Genomic DNA, 23739 nt, shown 5'->3' with positions numbered 1-23739 from the left:
CCTTGTTTTTTTTACCTGACGGACCCAGAAGGAGCGTAATGTGTTTGAGCCTTAGGTTTGAGCTGTATGTATGTATGTTTGTTTGTTCGTATGTTTGATTCTATGTGCGCCTCTGCAGTCTAAATGGCTTGACCGATTTCTATAAACTAATTCCAAATACATTTAAGTAAAATTTGACCTAGGTAGGTCATTTAAACTACTAATGTATTTTTGTCTTAAATTTATACGATGATGAATGAAACAACTTTAAATCGCGGTATTTATTACTTTTTATTTTTTTGATTTTTATTCTATAGTATCAAGATTGCTTGCGTCGCAGTATCAGTGTTGCTATATGAGCGACGGTGGCGCCCTCATTTTTTGTCATCTCTTTTGTGTCGCACTGTATCTCACGAAAGTCCATTGTAAAATTAATTAATACTTCTCCTTGAATGGCTGCTCCCTGTGCCTCTCCCAATCATAGATAAGGAATAAAGCATGTTATCTGTGCGCTACGACCGCAATCAGCACGTAGACAGACTACGAATCAGCACTTCAGCATTATTAAAATTGAAAAAAAAAAGTAATTAGAAATTGTCAGATTTTCATTGACGACTGACGTGACATTAGTTTAATACGTGCATAAATAAATGATAAATAATTGTAGTTTTTTCCTTGGTGTTAACCAAGATATACCTTAAAAATGGCAAATTGTGGTGAATTTATCAAAAGGCACTTTCCTTTAATTGATGAGGAGTTAAAAAAATATGTTGAAGGTAAAGTTTTGTAGAGGTTAGAATAATATTACCTTTGTGCCGTTCTGTATAAAGTATTGTATTAAAATAATGGATATAATTCTAGATGTTCTGGATAGCAGTGCCGGTGAATTTGAAGATAAAGAAGAAGTTTTTGAAGCTATAGGCGAGGTTCTCCAAGGAGTATCGGAAAAATCGGAAGATGATATAAGGTATTAACTTTTTAATTTTTATTATCCTCAATTATATTAAGTAATATTTTCATTTAAGTATATTAATACAGTGTTATGATTCGTATTAAAAATATAATGGTTTAATTGTAATTTTTTATCATCCTGCCTATCTAAGAAAAAAAATTGTTGGATTTAAAAAACTTAAAACAGTTTAATAAGTTTCATATTTAGTATAAAAGATCGCGTTTAACTATTCACATCTTAAGACTATACCTAAATATAATAAAAGCAATTAAGAAATAAATAATTCTTCTAATGAGATGCAAAAGAGAAAGAAATTTATATTAAGTTTAAAGTAGACATCTTCTAATCATCAAATTAATTTTCCCCCTTCAGGGGTTTAAAGTTATGAATTTTTACAGTAGGCATATTTATTACTATTAATAATTATTAATTATCATCAATTAATATTACTCATCAATCTCACTCCATTTAAAATTATGTAAAATAATCCCCATTACATTGACATTTATTGAATTTAATTATAATTATTGTTGAATTGTTTTTCCAGGGATATATGTGAAAAATTATTACATATGCTACAACCCGAAAAAAATTCTGTACAAAATGGCCCAAGAAAAGTATTAGATGCTCCAATACACTTAGCATCAATGACAGTGCCATCAAATGAGGACAAAGATGTTAAAAGCATATGGCTTCAGACAAGAGATGATAATTTTGTAAGAAACTTTTATCTTTAATATTATAAAGCTAAAGAGTTTGTTTGTTTGTATGTGTTAATCTCAGAAACTACTAGTCCGATTTAAAAAATTATTTTGGTGTTAGACAGCCCATTTATTGAGGAAGGCTATATATATATAGGCTATATGTCTTCACGCTAAAACCAACAGGAGCAGAGCACTGTGGGTATAACCGCAGGGTACAGTTAGTTAATATTAATATTTTTCTAAGTTATGTACCTAGCTACTTAAGATATTATCTTCAATGACAACTTTAAGGAAAAAGTATTACTAAAACGATAATAATCCTAACAAGGGATTCAGTATTTAAATTATTGCATGATGTTACCACAAAAGAAACTTTATCTGTAATATTTACAATTTTTCCTTCAAGTCTTCCCAACAATTCATAAAAAATTCAAAATTAATATTCAGTTTTTTTTGCGAGATGTCAAAAATAAAAACATTTATTTCATTAATAATCAATAATAAATTCAAAAAGAATAAATTCAATATTCTTATTCTAATATAAACATTCCAGAAAGTGGACGCGAAAAAATTAGAAAAGGCGGAAGCGAAATTGCAACAAAAGCAACAGAAACAGAAAGATGCAAAGGCTCTCCCAGTGGCAGCTCCTGTGCTGCAAACTGCAACAGCGTCACAGGTCACCTCTAAAAAGGATAGCAAGTTAGAAGCAAAGGGAACTAATAGGACGCAGGATATCAGGATAGAAAACTTTGATATAGCTTACGGTGACAGGTATTTATTTTCTTTATAATATTATAAAATAAAATAATTCTATATATTATAAATTATAATAATAATGCATCTTTCCTTCTCTTATTAATTATTACATAATACTGCCACAGTATTACAATATTATTTCCTACAGTAAGGAAACGCCTTTGATGTCGCGCGATGCCGCCGCCAGCGTAGGTACTTACGCTGCCACACGAAAATACGCTAGGGTTGCAACAAATGGGAAATAAAACAATTGTGATTATTAGTATTATGATGAAATCATTTATTCATGTACATTCAAAATAATAGGCATGACGACAGTATCCATAAATGATCATATTAGTGTTTTCAAGGGAAAATGTATACTAAATAAATAAAATATAGTGACTTAAAAATCTAAAAAACATTAAGATTAATGAGATTATCAATAAAATAAAACATTAAAATTCTGCAGTTGGCCATTTTGACTAAAACACGCGTGACGTCACGTTTAAGGACGCTATAACGTATTTTTACAAAAACACGCTGTTTTTCGGTACCATTTTAACTTAAAGCAATTACACGTGAGAACATAGTAATATCTTAATTTAAAGATAATATATTCAGCTCTACGTTCATCTTATAAAAATTGTACGACGTCATACAAAATTGTCGCTGAAATACGCGTTTTCCATCACAATAAACGCATAAAATGCAAAAAAATGGGGTCTAAACCGGTACCATTTTAGGAAAATTAAGAGCCTAATCTATCTTCTTAACTATATCTTATTGAGGGATATATAGTCCTTTATATATGGTGTAATTTTTATGAATCTAAATCAAAATTTTATTTCAATAATGAGCTAAATTAAAAATACTTGTCGATTTCTTCATACATTTTGTTCTCGCGGTTCGTCAGACCGCGCTCAGAAGCGCTCTTGGAAGGACGGGTGTATCGCTCCTCGTGCCAAAAATAAAAACGAAATAAAAAAGATTATTGTGCGTGCACTGTCTTTTTCGTGATTTGAAATATTTGATACTTTTTATGAGTAAACTGTATAAGTTTCATATTCCAATTATTTGTAATTTAAAATTATGTTTTTAAAATTACCTTGCCTGAGATCCTCTTTTTTATGGGTTGTTGAATAGATTGGTGGGGTAAAACAATTCAAGATGGCGTCGATGAAAATTTGGCTTTTTTTCGTGATGGGTGTCATTTTCATAGTTTTTGGGGTAGCTATTACCGAATATGAGGTCAAAACTGAAATCCAAGATGGCGCCGACGAAAATTTTACATCTTTTCGTCATGGGTGTCATTTTCATGGTTTTTGGGGTAGCTATTAACGAATATGAGGTCAAAACTATAATCCAAGATGGCGCCGACAAAAATTTTACAACTTTTCGTCATGGGTGTCATTTTCATGGTTTTTGGGGTAGCTATTAACCAATATGAGGTCAAAACTGAAATCCAAGATGGCGCCGACAAAAATTTTACATCTTTTCGTCATGGGTGTCATTTTCATCGTTTTTGGGGTAGCTATTAACGAATATGAGGTCAAAACTATAATCCAAGATGGCGCCGACAAAAATTTTACATCTTTTCGTCATGGGTGTCATTTTCATGGTTTTTGGGGTAGCTATTAACCAATATGAGGTCAAAACTGAAATCCAAGATGGCGCCGACGAAAATTTTACATCTTTTCGTCATGGGTGTCATTTTCATGGTTTTTGGGGTAGCTATTATCGAATATGAGGTCAAAACTATAATCCAAGATGGCGCCGACGAAAAATTTGACATCTTTTCATCATGGGTGCCATTTTCATGGTTTTTGGGATAGCTATTAACGAATATGAGGTCAAAACTATAATCCAAGATGGCGCTGACGAAAATTTGACATTTTTCGTGATGGGTGTCATTTTCATGGTTTTTGGGGTAGCTATTAACGAATATGAGGTCAAAACTAAAATCCAAGATGGTCGTCGAATTTCAAGATCGCGTCATGCTAATACTGTCGCGTTATGGAGCAAGGCGGCGATTTTGGTATCTATGAATCTCGCCAAAGAAGTTTCACTCCTGACACGTTTTCTCGGCACACACGTTCTTTTTTATTTTATTCTCTTCGTTTAAATGTTTTAGATAAACTTTATTTTAAATAAAGTTTAGCGAATATATTTAAAGAATATATTTAAAGTTACTAATATCTGTCAGAATATTAACATGATTGCCACAGAGTTGCGTTTTATATTAAATTTCTAAATATGCATTTCAATGTTCTTTAAAATTGTTTTTTTTAAGACTTTCTACAAAACTGTGGTTGTTAACGTTTTTGTTATTTTATTTAAGTTTACTTTAAAGGAGTAAGAAAAATATACCTAATTATCGACGGTTACATTGGGGATTTGGTAATAGCTGTCTCAAAAACCTTGAAAATGACACCCATGCCGAAAAGATGTAAAGTTTCGTCGACACCATCTTGGATTTTAGTTTTGACCTCATATTGGTTAATAGATACCCCAAAAACCATGAAAATGATACCCATGACGAAAATATGTAAAATTTTCGTCGGCGCCATCTTGGATTTTAGTTTTGACCTCATATTCGTTAATAGCTACCCCAATAACCATGAAAATGACACCCGTGACGAAATGATGTAAAATTTTCGTCGGCGCCATCTTCGATTTTAGTTTTGACCTCATATTGGTTAATAGCTACCCCAAAAACCATGAAAATGACACCCATGTCGAAAAGATGTAAAATTTTCGTCGGCGCCATCTTGGATTTTAGTTTTGACCTCATATTCGTTAATAGCTACCCCAATAACCATGAAAATGACACCCATGAAGAAAATATATAAAATTTTTGTCGGCGCCATCTTGGATTTTAGTTTTGACCTCATATTGGTTAATAGCTACCCCAAAAACCATGAAAATGACACCCGTGACGAAATGATGTCAAATTGTCGTCGGCGCCATTTTGGATTTTAGATTTGACCTCATATTGATTAATACTTATTTAATAGCTACTCCAACTCCTTGAAAATGACACCCATGACGAAAAGATTTCAAATTTTCGTCGGTGCCATCTTGGATTTTAGTTTTGACCTCATATTGGTTAATAGCTACCCCAAAAACCACCCACATTTGCAAATGTGTTTGCTACTTAGGAAAAGTTCATATTTAAAGATATAGGTAATGTGAATGTGTGGTAACGAATTTAATTTATTTCATTCCGACTGTTTCTCGGAATAACATACATTTACTAAGAATTGCTTACAATGCCGGGTTTAATATATTGCCGGTAACATATAATATTATGTATGATAATAATTCTTAAAAAAGTATTTTATACATTTCTTAAAAAGCTTCGATATTGTATACAATAATACAATTCATATTCAAATTGTTGTAAAATAGTCACACTTTTTTAAGTTGGTTGAATACACTAAAATACTTATAAGGATCGTACCTACTAATAATAGTAACAAAATGAATTTTTAAAGTTCCCAGTAATCTTCTGGAATCAATTTCAATAAAAATATAAAAAAAAATAATATCAAGTATGAAGATGGTCTATAAAATGGAATGCGCTATGTTTACGTGAGCGCGATGTTCCCGCGAACCACGTGGCGACGTTAGATACCTAAATTTGAGTAACGCAGATTTGTGACAGCGTCCTTAAATGAACAACTCACGTCAGATGTATTTTGTTGTTATGAATATGTTGAGAATACGCATTTTTATTTATTTTCTTTTGTTTTACGTATGCTTTATCGACTCAGAACAGAAATATAATTGCGAATTCACAATACGTGGTTTCGGGGTTCTCCGCGCCCACTTTATACAATCATTTCTTATTATTTTCTCGCTTGAAATAATTACTAACACATTTTTGAGCATTATTTTTATGTGGATTCACACTGCAATACTGCACACCACTTATAAACTTTGAAATTCGTTTCTATAACACATATAAAATAAATATTTATTTAATTTTCTTCGCAATGCGTACAAATAATTACGTATTTACTAAAGAGTGACGTCACACCTACGCCATGACACCTGCGAGCTGTTTTGGCACAGTTTATAAATATTTTTTGAAAAATGGCTTTTATCTTCGTTAAATTTAAGTATATTACCGAAATATAGGGTTTTTCTTGTATAGTAAACGTATACACACATTATGGAAGAGGATTTCAAAATCTTTCGTCATGCCTTAAATCTGATGTAATTATTTGTTCATAAATATATAATTACAGATATTGCACTGCTAAATATTATTTACGTGGACACTTTATTTTTGGATGTTCTTAATTGTATATTATACCATTTAACTAAGTAATGCATTCGCATTGGGATGTACAATCTGATTAGAAAATAATGAGGACAACATATACATAGCTTTGATTTTAATTCAACAGATACAATTAATACAATCTTTCTGAAATATTGTTTCCTTCTGGGATTTCAATGTAGATTTACATCCGTAAACGGAACAGTTTTTGCGCGCCATAATAGAATATGTAAGTACCTATGTATAATAAAATTATTACACAAAAAATACGACTGCGTCGTCCTTTCGCGATAGTTAATGCAAACTCAGCGTGATTGCATTAAGCGGCCCGCGTCGCCCGACCCCCCGCCAGTTCCCCTCCGTTTCTCTGCACAAGTACATTCGTCGCCATACTGTAGGAAATATGGTAATACTGTGATACTGCTATTTGCATGACTTGAATACATTATCGCTATTCATAATTAGACTTCTATGTACATTAATATAAATATTAAATACACTAGTTGTGGTGTTGTGTATTTAGATTTCAATCATTTCAATCTCATCACTTAATTTATTCATTTTAAATTCATTCTAAATGAGGTTTGCAATTGAGGGAATTGAGGGAGAAAAATATATTACAATTGCCTTTAACAATTAATTGTACAGGGGTGCAATAAATGTTCCATAAGTTAATTTTATTATATGATGGTTTAGATAAAAATTGATGTTCTTATTTCGTTTTTAGAGTACTACTACAAGGTGCGGATTTGGTGCTAGCATTCGGCCGACGTTACGGTCTCGTCGGTAGAAATGGACTCGGCAAAACCACTCTCCTCAGAATGATATCGGCGAAACAATTGAAGATACCCTCTCATATATCGGTGTTGCATGTGGAGCAAGAGGTTGTTGGTGATGATACGATCGCTCTACAGAGTGTGCTAGAATGTGATACTGTTAGAGAAAATTTGCTGAGACGGGAAAAGGAAATTACAGCCGCTATTAATACTGGGTACATATGTTTATATTACTATGTATATTAAACTTTTGTTATTGTTTTGTAGTGTTTGAGTTTGATGTAGAATTATTTTATTTTCTTTTTCGTGTTTTTAACACAACGGACGATATACGTCTTTTTAATTTTTATCCGTACTATACATACTATAAATTAATAAATAAATGTACATATTTATAGGAAGGATAAATTAAATATTGCTTGTGTTCTAGTTCGACAGACCCAAGTCTATCAGCCGAATTGACGGAGGTGTATGCACAATTAGAAAACATTGAGGCGGATAAGGCGCCGGCTCGGGCTTCCATTATATTAAGTGGTTTGGGATTCTCACCGGAGATGCAGGCGAGAGCTACTAGAACATTCTCTGGTGGTTGGAGGATGAGGCTAGCCCTTGCTAGAGCTCTGTTCTCTAAGTAAGTTTTTTTGGATATATTTTATACGCCTTTTCGATGTTGACTTCTTTTTTTAAGCTTTTCTTCAGTAAAGTTAATTTGAGTTACGAATTACGATTAAGTATGTATGTCATTCTTATAAGTAAATGCTACCTACTTTAGTAAAAAAAAAAAGTTATTCTGGCTATCATAAAACATTTGTTTAATTAATGTTTCATTATTATCCTTATTTCCTTACTATTCCTACTTTATCATTTTACTATGATGCTATAATATAATTATAAATATACGTATGCTTGTGTGTTTTTCTTTTATATCACATGGGTCTTTAAGTTTGGAATTTAGAGAGTGAAAAAGGCTACAATTTACTGAAAATAAATTATTATGATGCGTATTTTATCACTCAAAATAATTCTGATAGATGGCGCTATTACTGTTTACTTCCTTTAACAATGCGAGTAGAGCCGCGTTTAAAAGCTATAATTATAACAACATAGTAAATAAACAATATTGAATGTAACATTCCTTGTATATGTCTTATAAGTTATAATAGTCGGTAACCTAGTGTTTATTGCCATGAAATTACTAGGAAATGTCATTTGTTTGCAGTTATTTATCTTCCTTTGTTGGGCATGTGCATGGATAATTAAATAACATATTATAATTACTGCATATTCATGATATTGTAGTAATCTTATGGTATAGATAAGTTTGTAAAAGACAGATGATAAAATCATTTGTCAATATTTAAAACAAACAAACAGCTGTTCATAATTAAAACTGCCCAGTTTTAATTATGAACAGCTGTTTGAAATTATAAAACCATCTTACATTTAAATTTAGTAAGTTACACACATGAATACTTTAAATTTTTAAAACAATCATTGTATTTATTAAATTCCAGACCCGATCTACTATTACTCGACGAACCAACAAACATGTTGGACATAAAAGCGATCATCTGGTTAGAGAATTATCTACAAAACTGGCCCACGACGTTACTGGTTGTATCTCACGACCGAAACTTCTTGGACACTGTGCCGACTGATATTCTACACTTACATACGCAACGGATTGATAATTACAGGTAAATTCATTATTAATTTCAATTTAAAATCATTGTATTTAATTTAAAATCGATATGTAGGTATATTTTTCAGAATAATAAAGAAGCTAGTCCCTTAATTAATTGGCTGATTAATTTAATTGATTGCTACTTATGAGATTTATTTATTTATGTTTTATTACTAACAATTAGTGGTTTTATCGTTATATGTATAGCGATTTCTCCATACACTAGATATTCGGAGATAAATTAAAGCAAGGAAGAGGTTTAGGGCAGAGCATAAAAAATAGTAAAAATATGACATAAAATATAAATTATACTTTTATTTGTAGTAAAAGGACGTCATTTTGAATTATATAGACTTATACATAATATGTATAAGACTAGCGTTTTTCTTGTTATTTTATGTTTTTTTTTTGTACTTTTTAATATTTAATAATAATCATAAAAATTTGTATAGTACAATACTGGCTTAGTCATGTGTGGAAGGCGTCGGTCGTCTCTAGTACAGGTTTATACCTAGTTGAGGGGATCGTCGAGTTTAAATTTTGTTATGTCAATGTATTTGTAATAAATAAATGATTTTTTTTACTGTCTCCAGGGGTAACTACGAGCAGTTCCACAAGACGAAGACGGAGAAGCTGAAGAACCAGCAGCGCGAGTACGAGGCGCAGCAGCAGCACCGCGCGCACACGCAGGAGTTCATCGACCGCTTCCGGTACAACGCCAACCGGGCCTCCTCCGTGCAGAGCAAGATCAAGATGCTGGATAAGCTGTGAGTACCCACCCCATGTCATATACAGTGTAAACTCTATATAACGACACTCGATTTAACGACAAACTCTCTAAAGCGTCAAAATCAATTGCCTTTGGTTGGTTTAGCTTATCTACCATACAATGATACACTCTACATAGCATCACACTCACTCTCAATAACGACAACAATTAGGTAATAAACTCGACGTCATTCATACCGAACTTTCTAAGAAATTCGTTCTTTTGTTTACAAATTGGGATTGCTTGCACGTGTAGACTGTTTTTGACCGATACGTTATCATATTCTTAGTTGCTCACAAACTTTCAAACTGTAAACATGGCTAGTAAAAGAAAATCATTGTCTATTGACGACTACTGACATCAGACTATACACAATAGCGTTCAAGTAACATTCTTTTTTATGTACATAACTACTAACACTAGTCTGAAATAAATTTTCTCTTTTTCTAATTCTGATTCTTCTTCTCTCCATTTAACGACAACTCTATATAACGCCATAAAATGCACAGTCCCTTCGGTGTCGTTATATAGAGTTTACACTGTATATCTATAAGAAGAAGACTGTGGGACCAGTAGAGCGAGTATGATGCTGGATAGGCTGTGAGTACTTCCTACTAATCTTATTTCTTATTTCTTACGTATAACTTCTAAAAATACTCAAATATGATATTCTCAAATCGGTTTTTGCGCATTCTTTATTATAGATCCAATTCCACTGTCTATGCAAATCAATGAATAAGCTGAAAACTTTCTTCCTCATGTTTTCGAACGTACTTCCAATTTTGTTTAGGCTTAATTGGCTAAGTTCCTAGAACCGACCCTCCCAATATTTACAAAAACATGTAAGTTGATGGATGCTAAATGTCAAACTTGCCTCCTCTGTGCACGGCAGGAAGCCAACTACTACTATTAACTTAACAACATCGCTAACTTGATAATCTATATTTTGTACATTTTATATGGAGAGGGTGAATGTACGAAGATTGCATGAAATAAAATCATAATCTTATTTGCTGTGCACACAGTATAATACAGTCTTAAAAACAAAGAACTATTCTAATTTTGTTTCAGACCAGAACTGAAACCCATAGAGAAAGAAATAGACGTGGTATTAAGGTTTCCTGAGACAGAACCGCTCTCTCCCCCCATCCTGCAACTGAACGAAGTTGGATTCCATTACTCTAAGGATAAAATTATTTTCACGAATGTCAACCTTGGTGCTACACTCGAATCTAGAATATGTATTGTAAGTATTTTTTCTTTATTAACACTATAAAGTAAAAAGGACTGATATATCTGTAAACTATCATAAGTATACGGACAATAAGAATACATTTTTGAAATGGTAGTTCAATACGTTATTCGATGAATAAGTTTTAACCAAGGATTGAAAAATCAGCCCTTATTGGAATAAGTTTCTATATTTGACGAATACATATACTATGAAAGAAAAAAAAAATGTGGATATTTATTCCAAAATGGAGATATAATGTATATTAATTTTTCTTTGGCATTTGTTATCTATGATATTATGACTAGACTTGTATAAATAGCTGTAACGCAACTAATTTAGTATCTCAATAATCTAGTTCTGTAGTCATATTTAAATGAATTAATTCAATCGTTCGGAAACCATAACTTTAACTTCAACTGCATTTGGCTGAATCTATCTATTATTTATAACCAACTTCAACGGCTTGCTCAGTTCGACCTTATACATATTTGTTAAATTCCTTTTTATAGGTAGGTGACAACGGAGCGGGTAAGACGACGTTACTGAAAATCATAATGGGCATACTATCTCCCACGAGTGGAATCCGCAGCGTACACAGGGGGCTCAAGTTCGGCTACTTCTCGCAGCATCACGTGGACCAGCTCGAGATGAATGTGAACTCAGTTGAACTGCTGCAGAGGAATTATCCTGGTAAGCTTCTGAAATTTTTGGATGTATTTTTGTACTGTGTTAAAAATCAACAGTTGCAGACCGCAACGTTGCAGAGGAATTATCCTGGTAAGGTTCTATAAAATATTTTGATGTTTTGTGTTAAAAAATATTTAGTTATATACTTGTGATACTTTTTAAATACATATAACGGTGGATTTACATCAAACGAACATAGTAAGAGCAATCTTTCGTGATCTACTGTAAACTAATACCTACTCGTACTACCTACTTTTTATACCCTAATTACCGCAACGTATATATTTATTCATTGTTTAAAGTCACGTGATTAGTATCGTGATGCGGTGATTTGAGAAACAAATTCAATCAAATAAATTTGTCCTTTTTAAGTTTAATAATAGCTATTAGATACATTAAATAAATTATATTAAACTTACAATACATAAAGCAAATTATTCCTGCTGTGCTTCAAAACGATCTAACAATAAAATTATATCTTGATTTAAAGAATTGAAGTTGTAGTCATTGAGATAATATTACTTCGTATGGAGGAGACACCACGAACAAAATCTGTGCGCCATTTTTTTGCTCTAACTAAGTTTTAAAAATTATTATCTAGTTTGGTACTTACCGATGAAAGTAATTCCTTTACACTTTTCCGTATTATTTGTGCAATATCGTAACACGAACGAAGGCATATTTGATGCTTCACTTTAAAACAAATAAAAAATGAGCGTGCAGTTACGCCATATGGCGTATGTTGAGCGGAACATAAGTGATGTAGGTGGTGTCGTCTCGATATGTATATCTCAATGGTTGTAGTATTTTTTATTGTTTGCTTATAATATTATATTATGTACCTTTTATTTTAGAATGAATTCGCGTTGAGAGTAAAATTTAAAGGTCGCGTCATGGCAATACCGTCACGCCATGGAGTATTTTGGTATCTTTGAATCTTGCCCAAGAAGTTTCACTTCTGACATGTGCTAGCGCGCCCTTTTTTCAGCATAAAATACTCAATATCTCACAATACTTACGTGTTTTTTTTTTAATTATACCAGGTAAACCAGTAGAAGAATACAGAAGACAGCTAGGTAGTTTCGGCGTGAGTGGAGACCTAGCTTTGCAGACGATAGCAAGTTTATCTGGAGGACAGAAATCTAGAGTGGCGTTCGCTAACATGTGCCTTGGGAACCCTAATTTCTTAGTTCTTGACGAACCCACTAATCACTTGGATATAGAAACTATTGAAGCGCTGGGCAAGGGGATCAATAAATATACGGTAAGTTGTGATATTTATATATAGATTTGAATGGTTCTTTCAAATTATAGTGAAATTATTTTCTAAAAACGGTTTAGTAGTTTCAATTAAACGCTAACTGACCTCTATACAGTCGACGATATTATCTTTGACTCAGTTCAGTCATAGATTGATAGTCATAGATTCCCATAATTTTCTATGGACTTGTGATTTGAAATAAGTGCTTATTAGCTCCCTGATTTATGGCCACATAAGATTTTCTTGTATATTTTATGCAAATCACTTTTCATGTGTGAAGGTGATACCATAAGTCTGTCATCTTCATTATAGGATGCAAGTTATTTGTTTTTAAATTTATTTCTTTTTCTGATATTCCTTGAAGATGTGTAATTAATCAATACCACGTAAGGAATTGTATTGTATTACTTTTCACCGAGAATCGAACTCAGTTCCTGATACTCTCAATATCGGTTAAATATTTAACACATTGAATATTTTTCAGGGCGGTGTTATTCTTGTATCTCACGACGAAAGGTTAATACGAATGGTTTGCAAAGAGCTGTGGGTGTGTGGGGGAGGCTCCGTCAAGAGCATAGAAGGAGGCTTCGATGAATATCGCAAAATCGTCGAGAGAGAACTCGAAGCCCAAAACAACAAGTGATAATAACTCATATATATTATACCATGTAAAAAAGGATCATCTAATAATAATACTGTACTATAATATTTAGTCTTTCATTATTTATTTATAAAATGTTCGTATAATATAAGTTGAAATGAAAAACTGATAATTTAATGCAAATTTTTATTTCATACCTCCAACCTCTCTTCTTCATTAAATATTCCAGCATACAATTCCATAATGAATTGAAGCACTCGCAGTACCATGGCAAATTAATTAAAATATAAAATTAACTTAAAAGAATATTTACAAATAAAATTTCGTAATAAAATACATAATATACAATTAAAATAGTGACTGAAACGGAATAGAGTTAATAGTTAAAATATAAACTCATTCAGTTGATACGCCGAATTAAATAAAATGCAGTACATAAATGAAGCTAATATCAAGTGAAGCCATTCTCAGACACTTTTGTCTATCTATATAAATGCATATTTTTTCCAGTTTAGTTATAACGCTACGAGCGTTACTCTATTTCACATAGGGTTCTAAATTATGACATGAATATAATAAATTAATTTGTATCTTGGACTATTGATATTGATGGGATCTTATAAAGTTATCTTAATATGAAATACATAACATCTATATCGGTATTATGGCAATTAATGATTGTTCGTGATATAAATTAATAAGTAACGCTAGCAGATCACAAAAAAACTTAAACTAACTTTTGTCTGGTTGGCAAAGACAAATGGCGATTGAATCACTCGGCTCTTGCGAATGCAAGAGTGGGTCGACTTGTAAAATATAAAATTATTGGTGTTTTTTACGCCTATTCTTGGTTTTATCAGCGTTTCTCAACACTTCGGCGTAGGATAGTTCCAACTTCCTCAATTTGTGAATCTCCTGTGATGCAGTGCTCTGTTTGATGTCCCAAGAATCTGTTTCGGGATTCCATCCCTGGTAGATTTTCCCAGTGCGACCGCTTACGCTTGGCGTAGGAGAGTTTAAGTTTCTGTTATAGAATTGGAGGGTAGATCCGTTCCATTCGGCCTCAGAAGGTCTCGCTAGAGGACTAACTTCAATCGGTCTATAGTCTCTCCTCTTCTTATTCGATGATTTCTGGTAAGTGATCTTTGGCGGTGATGGGAAAACGGGAGAATCGGCTCCTTGACGATCTTGGCTGTGTTTGCGGTTGCGATGCCTGGACTTCTTTCTAGTAGCCGCGATGTATTCCAGTGGCTGACGCACCAGCGGTGTGAGAACGCGCTCTTTTTCCTTTTCTTTTTCATTCTCTTTTGGTTTCTCGACTGCGGTGTCAGTCACTGGTTTGTTTTCTTTGTTATTATCAACGGCATTAGATTTCTCTTTTGATTCTTTCGTTGTTTCAGGAACGGGCTTAGATTGTTCCTTTTCTCTTAACGGTGTTTCTGGGGTGGTGATATCGGATACTGGAATCGATTGTTCAGACATTACAGACGACAAGACGCTCTGTGTATCGTCAGTGAAGTTACCCGGAGGTTCTTCCGTGGCAGGCGTCACTGGCGGTACTTTACCGGTTGTTGTATCGTCGAGTAAAGGAAGCTGTTCACCATCATCTTTATTTTCCGCTGCCTTTTTCAAGATTGTGAAGATTTCCTTAAAAAGTTCCCTGTATTCAGGCCTGTTACGGAAACGGCTGTCCATAGGACTTACATCATCGTAAATGCTGAAACGATAATCCTCACCATCTGCAATTGTGCACAAGAACGAGCCAGGTCTCTCGCGATCTGTTTGAGTCGCTTTATTACTTGTTTCATCTGAGAAACCGGAACTTGACGTTTCAGCTTCTGAAAAGTCCGGTGTTTGTATAATCTTTTTACGAGATGTTGTCTCCATTTTCTTTTGTTGGTTAGATTCTTTTTGAGCTTCTTCTCCGTGGCCACTCTCTTCATCTGTATCTTTAACACTGAACTGACTAAAGTCACCTGATGTTTGTAATTCTTCGTGTAAAGAGATAGGGCCGGTTTGTGTTTGTGCGCCAGGCAGTGTAGTCTGCTTATTCTTTCTTATGTTCTTAACTTGCGACAGCTGAACTTCTAGCAGAGCTTCGTATTTCTGAACCAATTCCCTGTAGGGATTATCGTGGCCATCTTCTTTATTTGCCCATATGCCTTGAAGTAACTTTTCCTTGGCGTTCTGAAATGTATAAGTAATAAATTAATATTTATTTAAGAAAAGTATAAATTAAAGTTGGTGTTTTTTTATTATTTGCAACGTGAGATGATCTGTATGTTTTGGAAGTTATAGGTAGGTATGATATGAATATAATTTTATTGTTACGTTGCAAACAGTATTACGGGATTGTGAAAATTAGAAATTTAGGAAAACAGCAAGACGAAAAGTATGATTAAAAATTATTGTTTTATTTGTAGAAAATAAAAAAGTAAATATGATGCTATTGAAGTAAACATTAGTCAAAATACACCCATTACTCTTATCGTTATAGACTCGTTAATTTGTATTTATGTAGTGAAGCAGAACGTCACACACAAACAACATTAATATTATTGTGTTAGTAACAAGAATTATCATACATATATGAATATACTTTAATATGTATATGAAGTACAAATACATTGTTGAATAGTCGACAACGGATGACCCTCACCAATGACTTGGTTAGCGACTAGCGTGCAGACTTCTTAGTCTAAAACGTGTCAGTAATGGACGTACCTTCGACTACATGCGATATATCCAAAGAAAACTACTGCAAATGCGCTTCATAATGCATATGCAAAGCGTGATCAACAACATCAGGGGCAGTTGGAAAAGTTTTGTTGCCTAGAAACGATTTAAACATTCTCATCAGATTTTTGATGGGATTTAAGCATAATAATGCTTCTTCAGAACAATACCGATGTTTTGGGGACTTTAGTGGATTTCATTTTTTTTACTCTAACCTACCTTCGGAGTTAAGAAGAATGAGCGGACTTAGAATTTATTCCTGCTTTATAATGTTCTCTCCATTGCGGGAACGATTAGTGAAGGTTAGTGGTTTATAGCAAAAGTTGGAAATGTTAAATAGTAAAAAGGATATACACAGAAATTCTAAAGCTATAGTTAGAAGGTTAAGTTAAGGGAACATTAAGCGAAAGTATTAAACATGAAGAACTACTAGAAAGTTTTCCATTCAGCGCCAACTTACGTCGAACTTGATAAGTTTACTGGTGACCTGGTCTTCTTTGGGGCTTTGCTGGCCAGATGTTGTGAGGATGAGGGAGCTGATGGCACTTCTGTCATCATCTTCTCCGTCCAACATAGACGACATATCGTCTCTTTCGATGCCCCTAAGACACCTGATGCATAATTGTCCTTGTCTGGAATATTATATAGGAACGCAAATAAGATAGGAGCTTCACTTGATCTTTAAATCATGTTTAAATTGTAATGTGTTGTAAAATATTTGTGGTAACTATTGTCTAAAAACTTAAATTTTTATTAGAATAAGAAATTATTATACTCGTACCTGACTTCTTCAAGGATTGCGAATTCCTCGTGCATCGACTTAGGTTCATCTTCACGTAGTCGCCAATTTCGTACCTGCTCCTGTAATCTGTTGTTCTCTTGTATGACGGAGGCAAGCTGTTCTTCAAGTTCAGTCACTCTTCTGTGTTCTTGAGCGAAGGCTACTTTATTCTCTCGTAACTCATCACTGAGCCTTAGTAAATCTTCATCCTCCTTTGTGAGTTCTGGCAGAGGCGCTATTGCTTTTAATGGGGTTCCATTCGTTTCTGGTTTCTTAATAGCAATAGCATTAGCTGTTGTGTCAGCAGGTTTTTGCTCTTTTTCTTTGGGTTTTTCGCTTTCAGGTTTCCTTTCGGACCTTCGCCGAAACAGTTCCAATTGGCCATTTAGGTCGTCCACAGTCTTTTGAAGTTCTTCACATTTACTCTCCAAGGTTTCGATGTTGCCACATAATCTGGAATTTGGATATGAATATTGTACATATAGATCGAAACTTTCAATACAAATGATTCAGTGAGGGCTGTTCGGTAAGTATATTATAATGACGGAAGTTCATAAAAATACATGAGCGAAAGATGATTGTAGAAAGCTACCATAAGAAACAAATGAAAAGGAAACAGCGTGTAACGATATTGAACTTACGTTTTAATGTGTTTTTTGTCGGCAGCATGGTCGACGGCGAGCCTGTGGTTGGCTCGCTCTAAATCCTGGATACTAACTTCGAGTTGCTCGTAGATTCTCAGTCTTGAGTCGTTTACCTCACGCAATGCGACTGTTTGTTTGGTTAAGTACTGGAAAATAATAAAAAGTTTGATTTAATTTATCATCTAAAGTCAACGATTTACACGTCTTATTAGCCTATATGTGCCTATAATGGTTTGTATAAATAAATAATAAATTATACTTTATACAAATAAGTAATCGTTGCAGTTTTCTTCGTTTTATTGGGTAGCTATTAATTAAAACTACTGTAAATAGGTATAACAAACATAATAGGTCGTGGTCTTGATTATGGTCGTTTATTAAGTGATAACAATGAGTGTTACCTACTTATTGATATAAAAATAGCCACAACGAGTTTATTCACGTTTAATGTAGCGAGAAGACGATGATTTGATTGTAAACTAATATGATTTCTATGGCTTCACAGTTTAAAGAGTCTATTAGTAAAGTAGCTACCTATGTCTGGCATTGTCATAAGAAATAATTATAGATTGTATGATCTTCTAGAATACTCCACCTAACAATAAGAAGGTACAATTTTGAGATAGTTATCGTAACTATTGCGATTGTGATTTTAAGTTGTTGTTTAAACTTATGATTCATCGTTAAAAAATAAAGTTCACATTACAGGTGGTAGGTACTTATAACATTAAATTGTGTGAGGATTAATAATTTATTAGTGATGACATTGACGAAAGTCATCGATTTATATTGATGTACCGCATAAAAAGGGCAATACCTTCTCAACTTTAAAAGTCAATAAATAAATGAATTTTACCTCGATTTCCTGCGCTTGGTCTTCAATAACATTTTGATGTTGTCGTAGCGCTGTTTCAAGCTCCTTGTTTCGTTCTAGAAGTGTTTTACCCAACTCTGCTGCTAGTTGTAAATCTGAAACAAAGATAGAGTACCTAATTAATAATCGAGCTACGTCGTTTAATTTCACTAATTACTTATTACTAAGTTTGCAGGTCACGTAAATATTTACTTCGAGTGTTCAACTAATTGACTATTTATAATTGTTTACTTTTCTAAATGAGAAAGCTATTGAATGTTTGTCTGCTTTAAAAATGTAGAGGAATATACCAAGAATATCATTGGGAAAATACTAATTAAATTAAAATGACGTTTGTACTTAGATGCTTATCGCGCTAGAACTTTTTTTTAATAACAGGACATGATAATATTTTATTAATTATAAAATACCTATTTTTATTTTTGATTTAATGAAGTGTGTTTGTGGAATACAATAAATGAATTCTTGGAATTTTTAAAATTTTCATACATTCATTACATTTCATCCATCGTGAGCCGCACGCTTCAAATGCGTGAAAGGTAACCTTGCCGAAGAAATACATTAAAAATATTTGGTTTTAAATAAGGTCAGTTGCAGTCACGCTAATAACAATGGTTTAAACTAAAAATACTTATGTAGATATCAGTAAATATACTAGCGTGTTGTTGATTTTTAGGTCGAATATCTATCCTTTATAAATAAAAAATTGTATGTTACACCTATGACCTATCTACATAAAATAAACATGTAAGTAGGTAAGTACTGCACACATATTCCTTGGCGGTTATTTAAAAAAAAAAAAATGTTTTATATGACTAATAAAAAACCTTATACAGTAATCTATTAGATCTCAACTTCTACTTAATTTTATATAACAAATCAAAAAAGTACAGGGAACAATAAACTTCAATTATATTCAAATCAGGTCAGACTTGGTTTCAAGCCACTATTCAACTGCAAACAATTAAAACACTTGTATTAGTTATGTCAATGTGTTATGGTAATAAATAATAATGTACGCCGGCACGCAACATTTTTGTACTATAGAGTATATTATGTGGATAATACACTTCTCGCTCCAAATAACAGTAGCGTTAAATTCTTTATCTTGAGGTATCGTAAAACTTTAAAGACAGAAGCCCAATGCGCGTTGGAAATAACATTTTAAGAAGGGGCGGTCGACCAAAATTTGCTCCATAGAGAAGAAAGATTTAATGGAAATCGTTATTATTGTTACTCATTCCATAAATAGAGCTTTTTAAAACATCACTTGACACTCACAAATATTTTGAGTGATCGGCATTGGAACTAAACAATTTCGTTGAGAATTTCCCGTACCGGAAAATGACGTCTTGCTACGGTCTCAAATGGATAAGGCTATAAAAAATCTTTCTTTCGATTTCGTAATTAAAATAAATAGAAGTTATGACTGACTTATTGCTAGTTTTTTGAGTAATATAGCTCGGCTCATATTAGATGATTACTTGTGATACAATCATTGAAATACATATTTAGAATGTTTTGCGCTCATTTCATACAAAAAATAAAATAATAATGTTTAATATTCAAGGCTTTGTTAAGTATGTTTACTGCGTAAGGAAATGAAAAAAAACTTAAATATTTACCTTCTTGTTAAGATTTATTTCGTGTATGTTCTAGCTACGTGTAAATGAGAGATACCTACTTAAGTTTATATGGTTGTACTGCCATTTATGTAATAAATAAACAAAATTACTTACGTATTAGTATAATAGACATAGATTTTATTACTTTTTGTGTGTTATACAACTAACAATTTAATGATTATGTCACAGCATGTTACAACGGAAGACATCAATTGTTTACGTTTTAAACGATACCCTGGTTTAACTGCATTACCCTTTAAACGCTGTTAAGAGGCCGTTTACCTCTTGAAAAGGCCAGTGGACATAGTGCACTATGGTCTGTGTGCCAATACAGGAACAATGAGTGACCTTTGTAGATGAGTTGTTTCGACATTACGGTGCTCTTAGATAGGGAGGCGAAGAGGGGAATTTTCTGCAATACTCGAGCGTGGCAGTTTAAGATATGAGAGATACCTTAGACCTAATAGAACAACCTTGTTAACTATTTAGCTCTTTAAGTAGTGACGCGCGCCCAGGATAGACGATCAGATTAGTAAAAAAAAATCGATAGTCTGAAATACTCGAGCGCGTCAGATTAAGATATTGGGGGTTGATTTTAGTGTTTTAAGACTAAATTTAACTAATCTGACGATAAGTCCTTGACGCCGCCAAGTTATAGGGTCGCGAACTTGTAAAAAAAAAACGTTAATCCGGCATTCTCGAGCGCGATTGTTTTTATTTTTATTTTGAAGAATATAATCTAAAACTTACTAAAAATACAAAATCTGCCGGTTTCCGCGTGACCGGAAGTCTGGAGGAGCCATTTCGTCTTCCGAAAAACGCGTTGCAGTATATAAGTCGCGAACGATAAATTTTACAAAAAAAAAGTTTGAATAAACAAAAAAGGTAATTTTATTTTACACAAAAAAGGTCTCTTTACATTTTTGTCCAAAGTTAAAACTTTTTGACTTGAAGCATCATAAAAACTCAAACTCCCGGTTTTTTGAGTATATCTCGAAAACTGAGGGTGTTAAGAAAAATTGATATGAAATAACGATGATTAAAAAAAAGAAACTCTCAAACCTTTTTCGGTCAGATTAAGAGAACCCACCAACATTTTTGTCAGATTAAGAAAATATGCTTTCAGGAGACCGAGATAAACCTCCCGTATGAAAATCTGACGCGCTCGAGTATTTCAAAAGGACTTTTTTTTTCTGCATTTTCAAAAATTCATCGTAACTTATCGTCACGCCGAAATCGTCAGTTTTTTTAAGGGGAGCTTCCTTGGGGCCTACTTAACACCCCTTCCGAAAATCTGACGCGCTCGAGTAAATTTTTTTTTTGTGCATTTTTGACGAATTAATATGCCTAGCCCCACCACGCAAACCGGCAGATTAGTATACCGTTGTTATCAGAGGCACTTGGGGCATACGTAGTATGAATATCTGACGCGCTCGAGAATGCCCAAGTAACTATTTTTTTTTACATTTTTGAAAATCCGTACACGCCAAACCCACCGCTAAAATGGTTTTTACCATAGAAGCTTTTCTTTTCGAAATTATTTTATCTATCGATTTTGATAAGTCTCGACGGCGCCGTTTAATTACGCCATTTAGCTACCTCGCCTCCCTATCTATCTTGCAATCACAAATAGGTTAATAATTATTGGTTATTTAGTCGTATATTTTTAAACTATTCTGTCAGAAAGGCATACGTTTTTCTAGTTATCTAATTTGGTACGATGAAGATAATATCCGTGATGACTTACAGACATGGTTTTTGGTAGCAACTTTATCTTGTTTTAATTGTGAGAGTAGGAACCTATACGGTGTAGGTAGGTAAGTCAAAATTGATAATAATTTTGGAGATAAGGTCAAGCGTAGGAAATAGACTTAGATGAGTAAGTTTGAGTGTCATTACTAAATTGGTAGCTAAAAGTCATTAATAGTATGATATTGGAAAGTTACTGGTAAATGCTTTCAAAAACTTCCGTTTATAAATACAATGTAGTCAAAGTACAAGTATAATTAATTATAGTCACGCCTGAGGAGTAAATTGTGATTGGTACAAAAACAAAGACAATGATTTTCAATTTTCATCCAATCACCACTCTTCTTTGTATAATAGGAAACTGTGTTATTTTTTGTTTATGTTTTATGAATAACTATCGCACGTGTAATTACGTCTCACGACCAACAAATGACAATAAAAACATATCTAATTGTCTTTAATTGAATGCTATTAAGTCTATTGTAAGGTATCTAATATCTACGTATACTTAATTAATTGTATAGGCCCAAAAATGTTATACATTGGTGATAAAAAAACGGAAAATTTGTCATGGTGACGTGGGTTTTAACGTTTAAAGTTAAATTATAATACATGAAATATTAGTAAGCCTTGATTGTATATCGCAATACCGATTGTGGCATTGCAATTAATTTATCATTTGAAAGATCTGTTAGCTAAAACTAGATAATTTGATGATCTTGTCCGATGTTCTGTACAGACAAAAATTTAGGCTAAGTAATTGATATACGTAGTTGATAAGTAAACTGGGATTAATCTCGAACAACGTCATCAATGAAAAAATATAATTATCGAGGCTTATCAGTGCACATTAGCGCTGTGCATATAGGTAGTTAGCTATCTTAAAATATTCCACTACTCTGCACTTTATGCACTGCTTTCTTGTAGAGCGATTAATGAAAAGTTTTCAACATACTCGCAATTATAATGCGGTTGCTTTTCACAAGTCTCAAGGTAAACAGTACAGAAATAAATTACATAAAATATGTAATCAAAAATACTGAACCAGAAAGCGCTTATTGCGATAGCGCCGTGACAAAGCGAGTCAAATTCCAGGGCCCCCGTTTGCGGTGGTCTTATTTTGTGCATTGCGAATCGGTCGGTGAACGCAACGTCTACAGTAACGCCCCTCCACCTTGCGCAAGTTGTGACTAACCTTCGGTTCCCTGCAGACACTCCAGCTCGACCGTGTAATCCCAGAGATCCAAGGAATTCAGTCCGTTCAGCTCCCACGAGTTGAACGAGTCACATTGCTCCTGTTCCTCGCTCATGTTTCCACGCGCGGCTCGTACAAGGGTCACTCACGACGGCGTCGTTTATAATGAGGTGTACACGCTAGCAGCCATATTTTTTGCTGCTCCGTGTACCTACGTGCGATTGTTGGCGTACCGGCGTGACCAGTGTGGCGGCGCTGAACGGACTGAGCGGCGCTTCGAGTTCCGTCAAAAGAATACACCAATTACCAACGCCATCGCCTGTCCGCCCCAATCTCATTTCTTTCGATTACTCACCGATCGCGATAGCAGAAGAAACCTTATCGTGTCTATGTAGTACCGTGTCGAGCAATAGTTAAATAAGCGAGCTATTCGCGGAGAAAGTAAGCAAGAATACTAATCAATCA

General features: G+C 33.6%; 2 protein-coding genes across 2 annotated transcripts; one reads left to right on the top strand and one right to left on the bottom strand.

The window, feature by feature from the left end:
* Window positions 1–583: 583 nt before the first annotated feature.
* On the top strand, window positions 584–13777 carry LOC123690992 (ATP-binding cassette sub-family F member 3). Its single transcript, XM_045635154.1, has 12 exons — window positions 584–755; window positions 841–946; window positions 1479–1647; window positions 2189–2406; window positions 7386–7649; window positions 7865–8065; window positions 8949–9131; window positions 9712–9885; window positions 10959–11133; window positions 11631–11811; window positions 12852–13072; window positions 13554–13777. Exons 1-12 carry the CDS (start codon window positions 683–685, stop codon window positions 13710–13712), a joined length of 2124 nt encoding a protein of 707 aa, XP_045491110.1. The 5' UTR covers window positions 584–682; the 3' UTR covers window positions 13713–13777.
* Window positions 13778–13842: 65 nt separating this feature from the next.
* On the bottom strand, window positions 13843–23528 carry LOC123690981 (cerebellar degeneration-related protein 2). Its single transcript, XM_045635142.1, has 6 exons — window positions 23275–23528; window positions 18688–18800; window positions 17829–17977; window positions 17188–17640; window positions 16867–17038; window positions 13843–15857 (listed from the first exon to the last, which is right to left on the bottom strand). The coding sequence occupies exons 1-6, from the start codon at window positions 23387–23389 to the stop codon at window positions 14493–14495; spliced, it is 2367 nt and encodes a 788-aa protein (XP_045491098.1). The 5' UTR covers window positions 23390–23528; the 3' UTR covers window positions 13843–14492.
* Between the last annotated feature and the right edge of the window lie 211 nt (window positions 23529–23739).

Source organism: Colias croceus, chromosome 4 (assembly GCF_905220415.1).
Source record: "Colias croceus chromosome 4, ilColCroc2.1".
NCBI lineage: Eukaryota > Metazoa > Arthropoda > Insecta > Lepidoptera > Pieridae > Colias > Colias croceus.
This window is presented reverse-complemented; position numbering and strand designations above follow the sequence as displayed.

Coding starts and splice junctions, on each gene's coding strand:
- LOC123690992 (XM_045635154.1), top strand. CDS start 683: ATGGCAAATTGTGGTGAATTTATCAAAAGGCACTTTCCTTTAATTGAT. Junction 756..840: donor GTTAAAAAAATATGTTGAAG/GTAAAGTTTTGT, acceptor ATATAATTCTAG/ATGTTCTGGATAGCAGTGCC. Junction 1,648..2,188: donor AGACAAGAGATGATAATTTT/GTAAGAAACTTT, acceptor TAAACATTCCAG/AAAGTGGACGCGAAAAAATT.
- LOC123690981 (XM_045635142.1), bottom strand. CDS start 23,389: ATGAGCGAGGAACAGGAGCAATGTGACTCGTTCAACTCGTGGGAGCTG. Junction 18,801..23,274: donor GTGTCTGCAGGGAACCGAAG/GTTAGTCACAAC, acceptor TCTTTGTTTCAG/ATTTACAACTAGCAGCAGAG. Junction 17,978..18,687: donor ACCAAGCGCAGGAAATCGAG/GTAAAATTCATT, acceptor ATTATTTTCCAG/TACTTAACCAAACAAACAGT.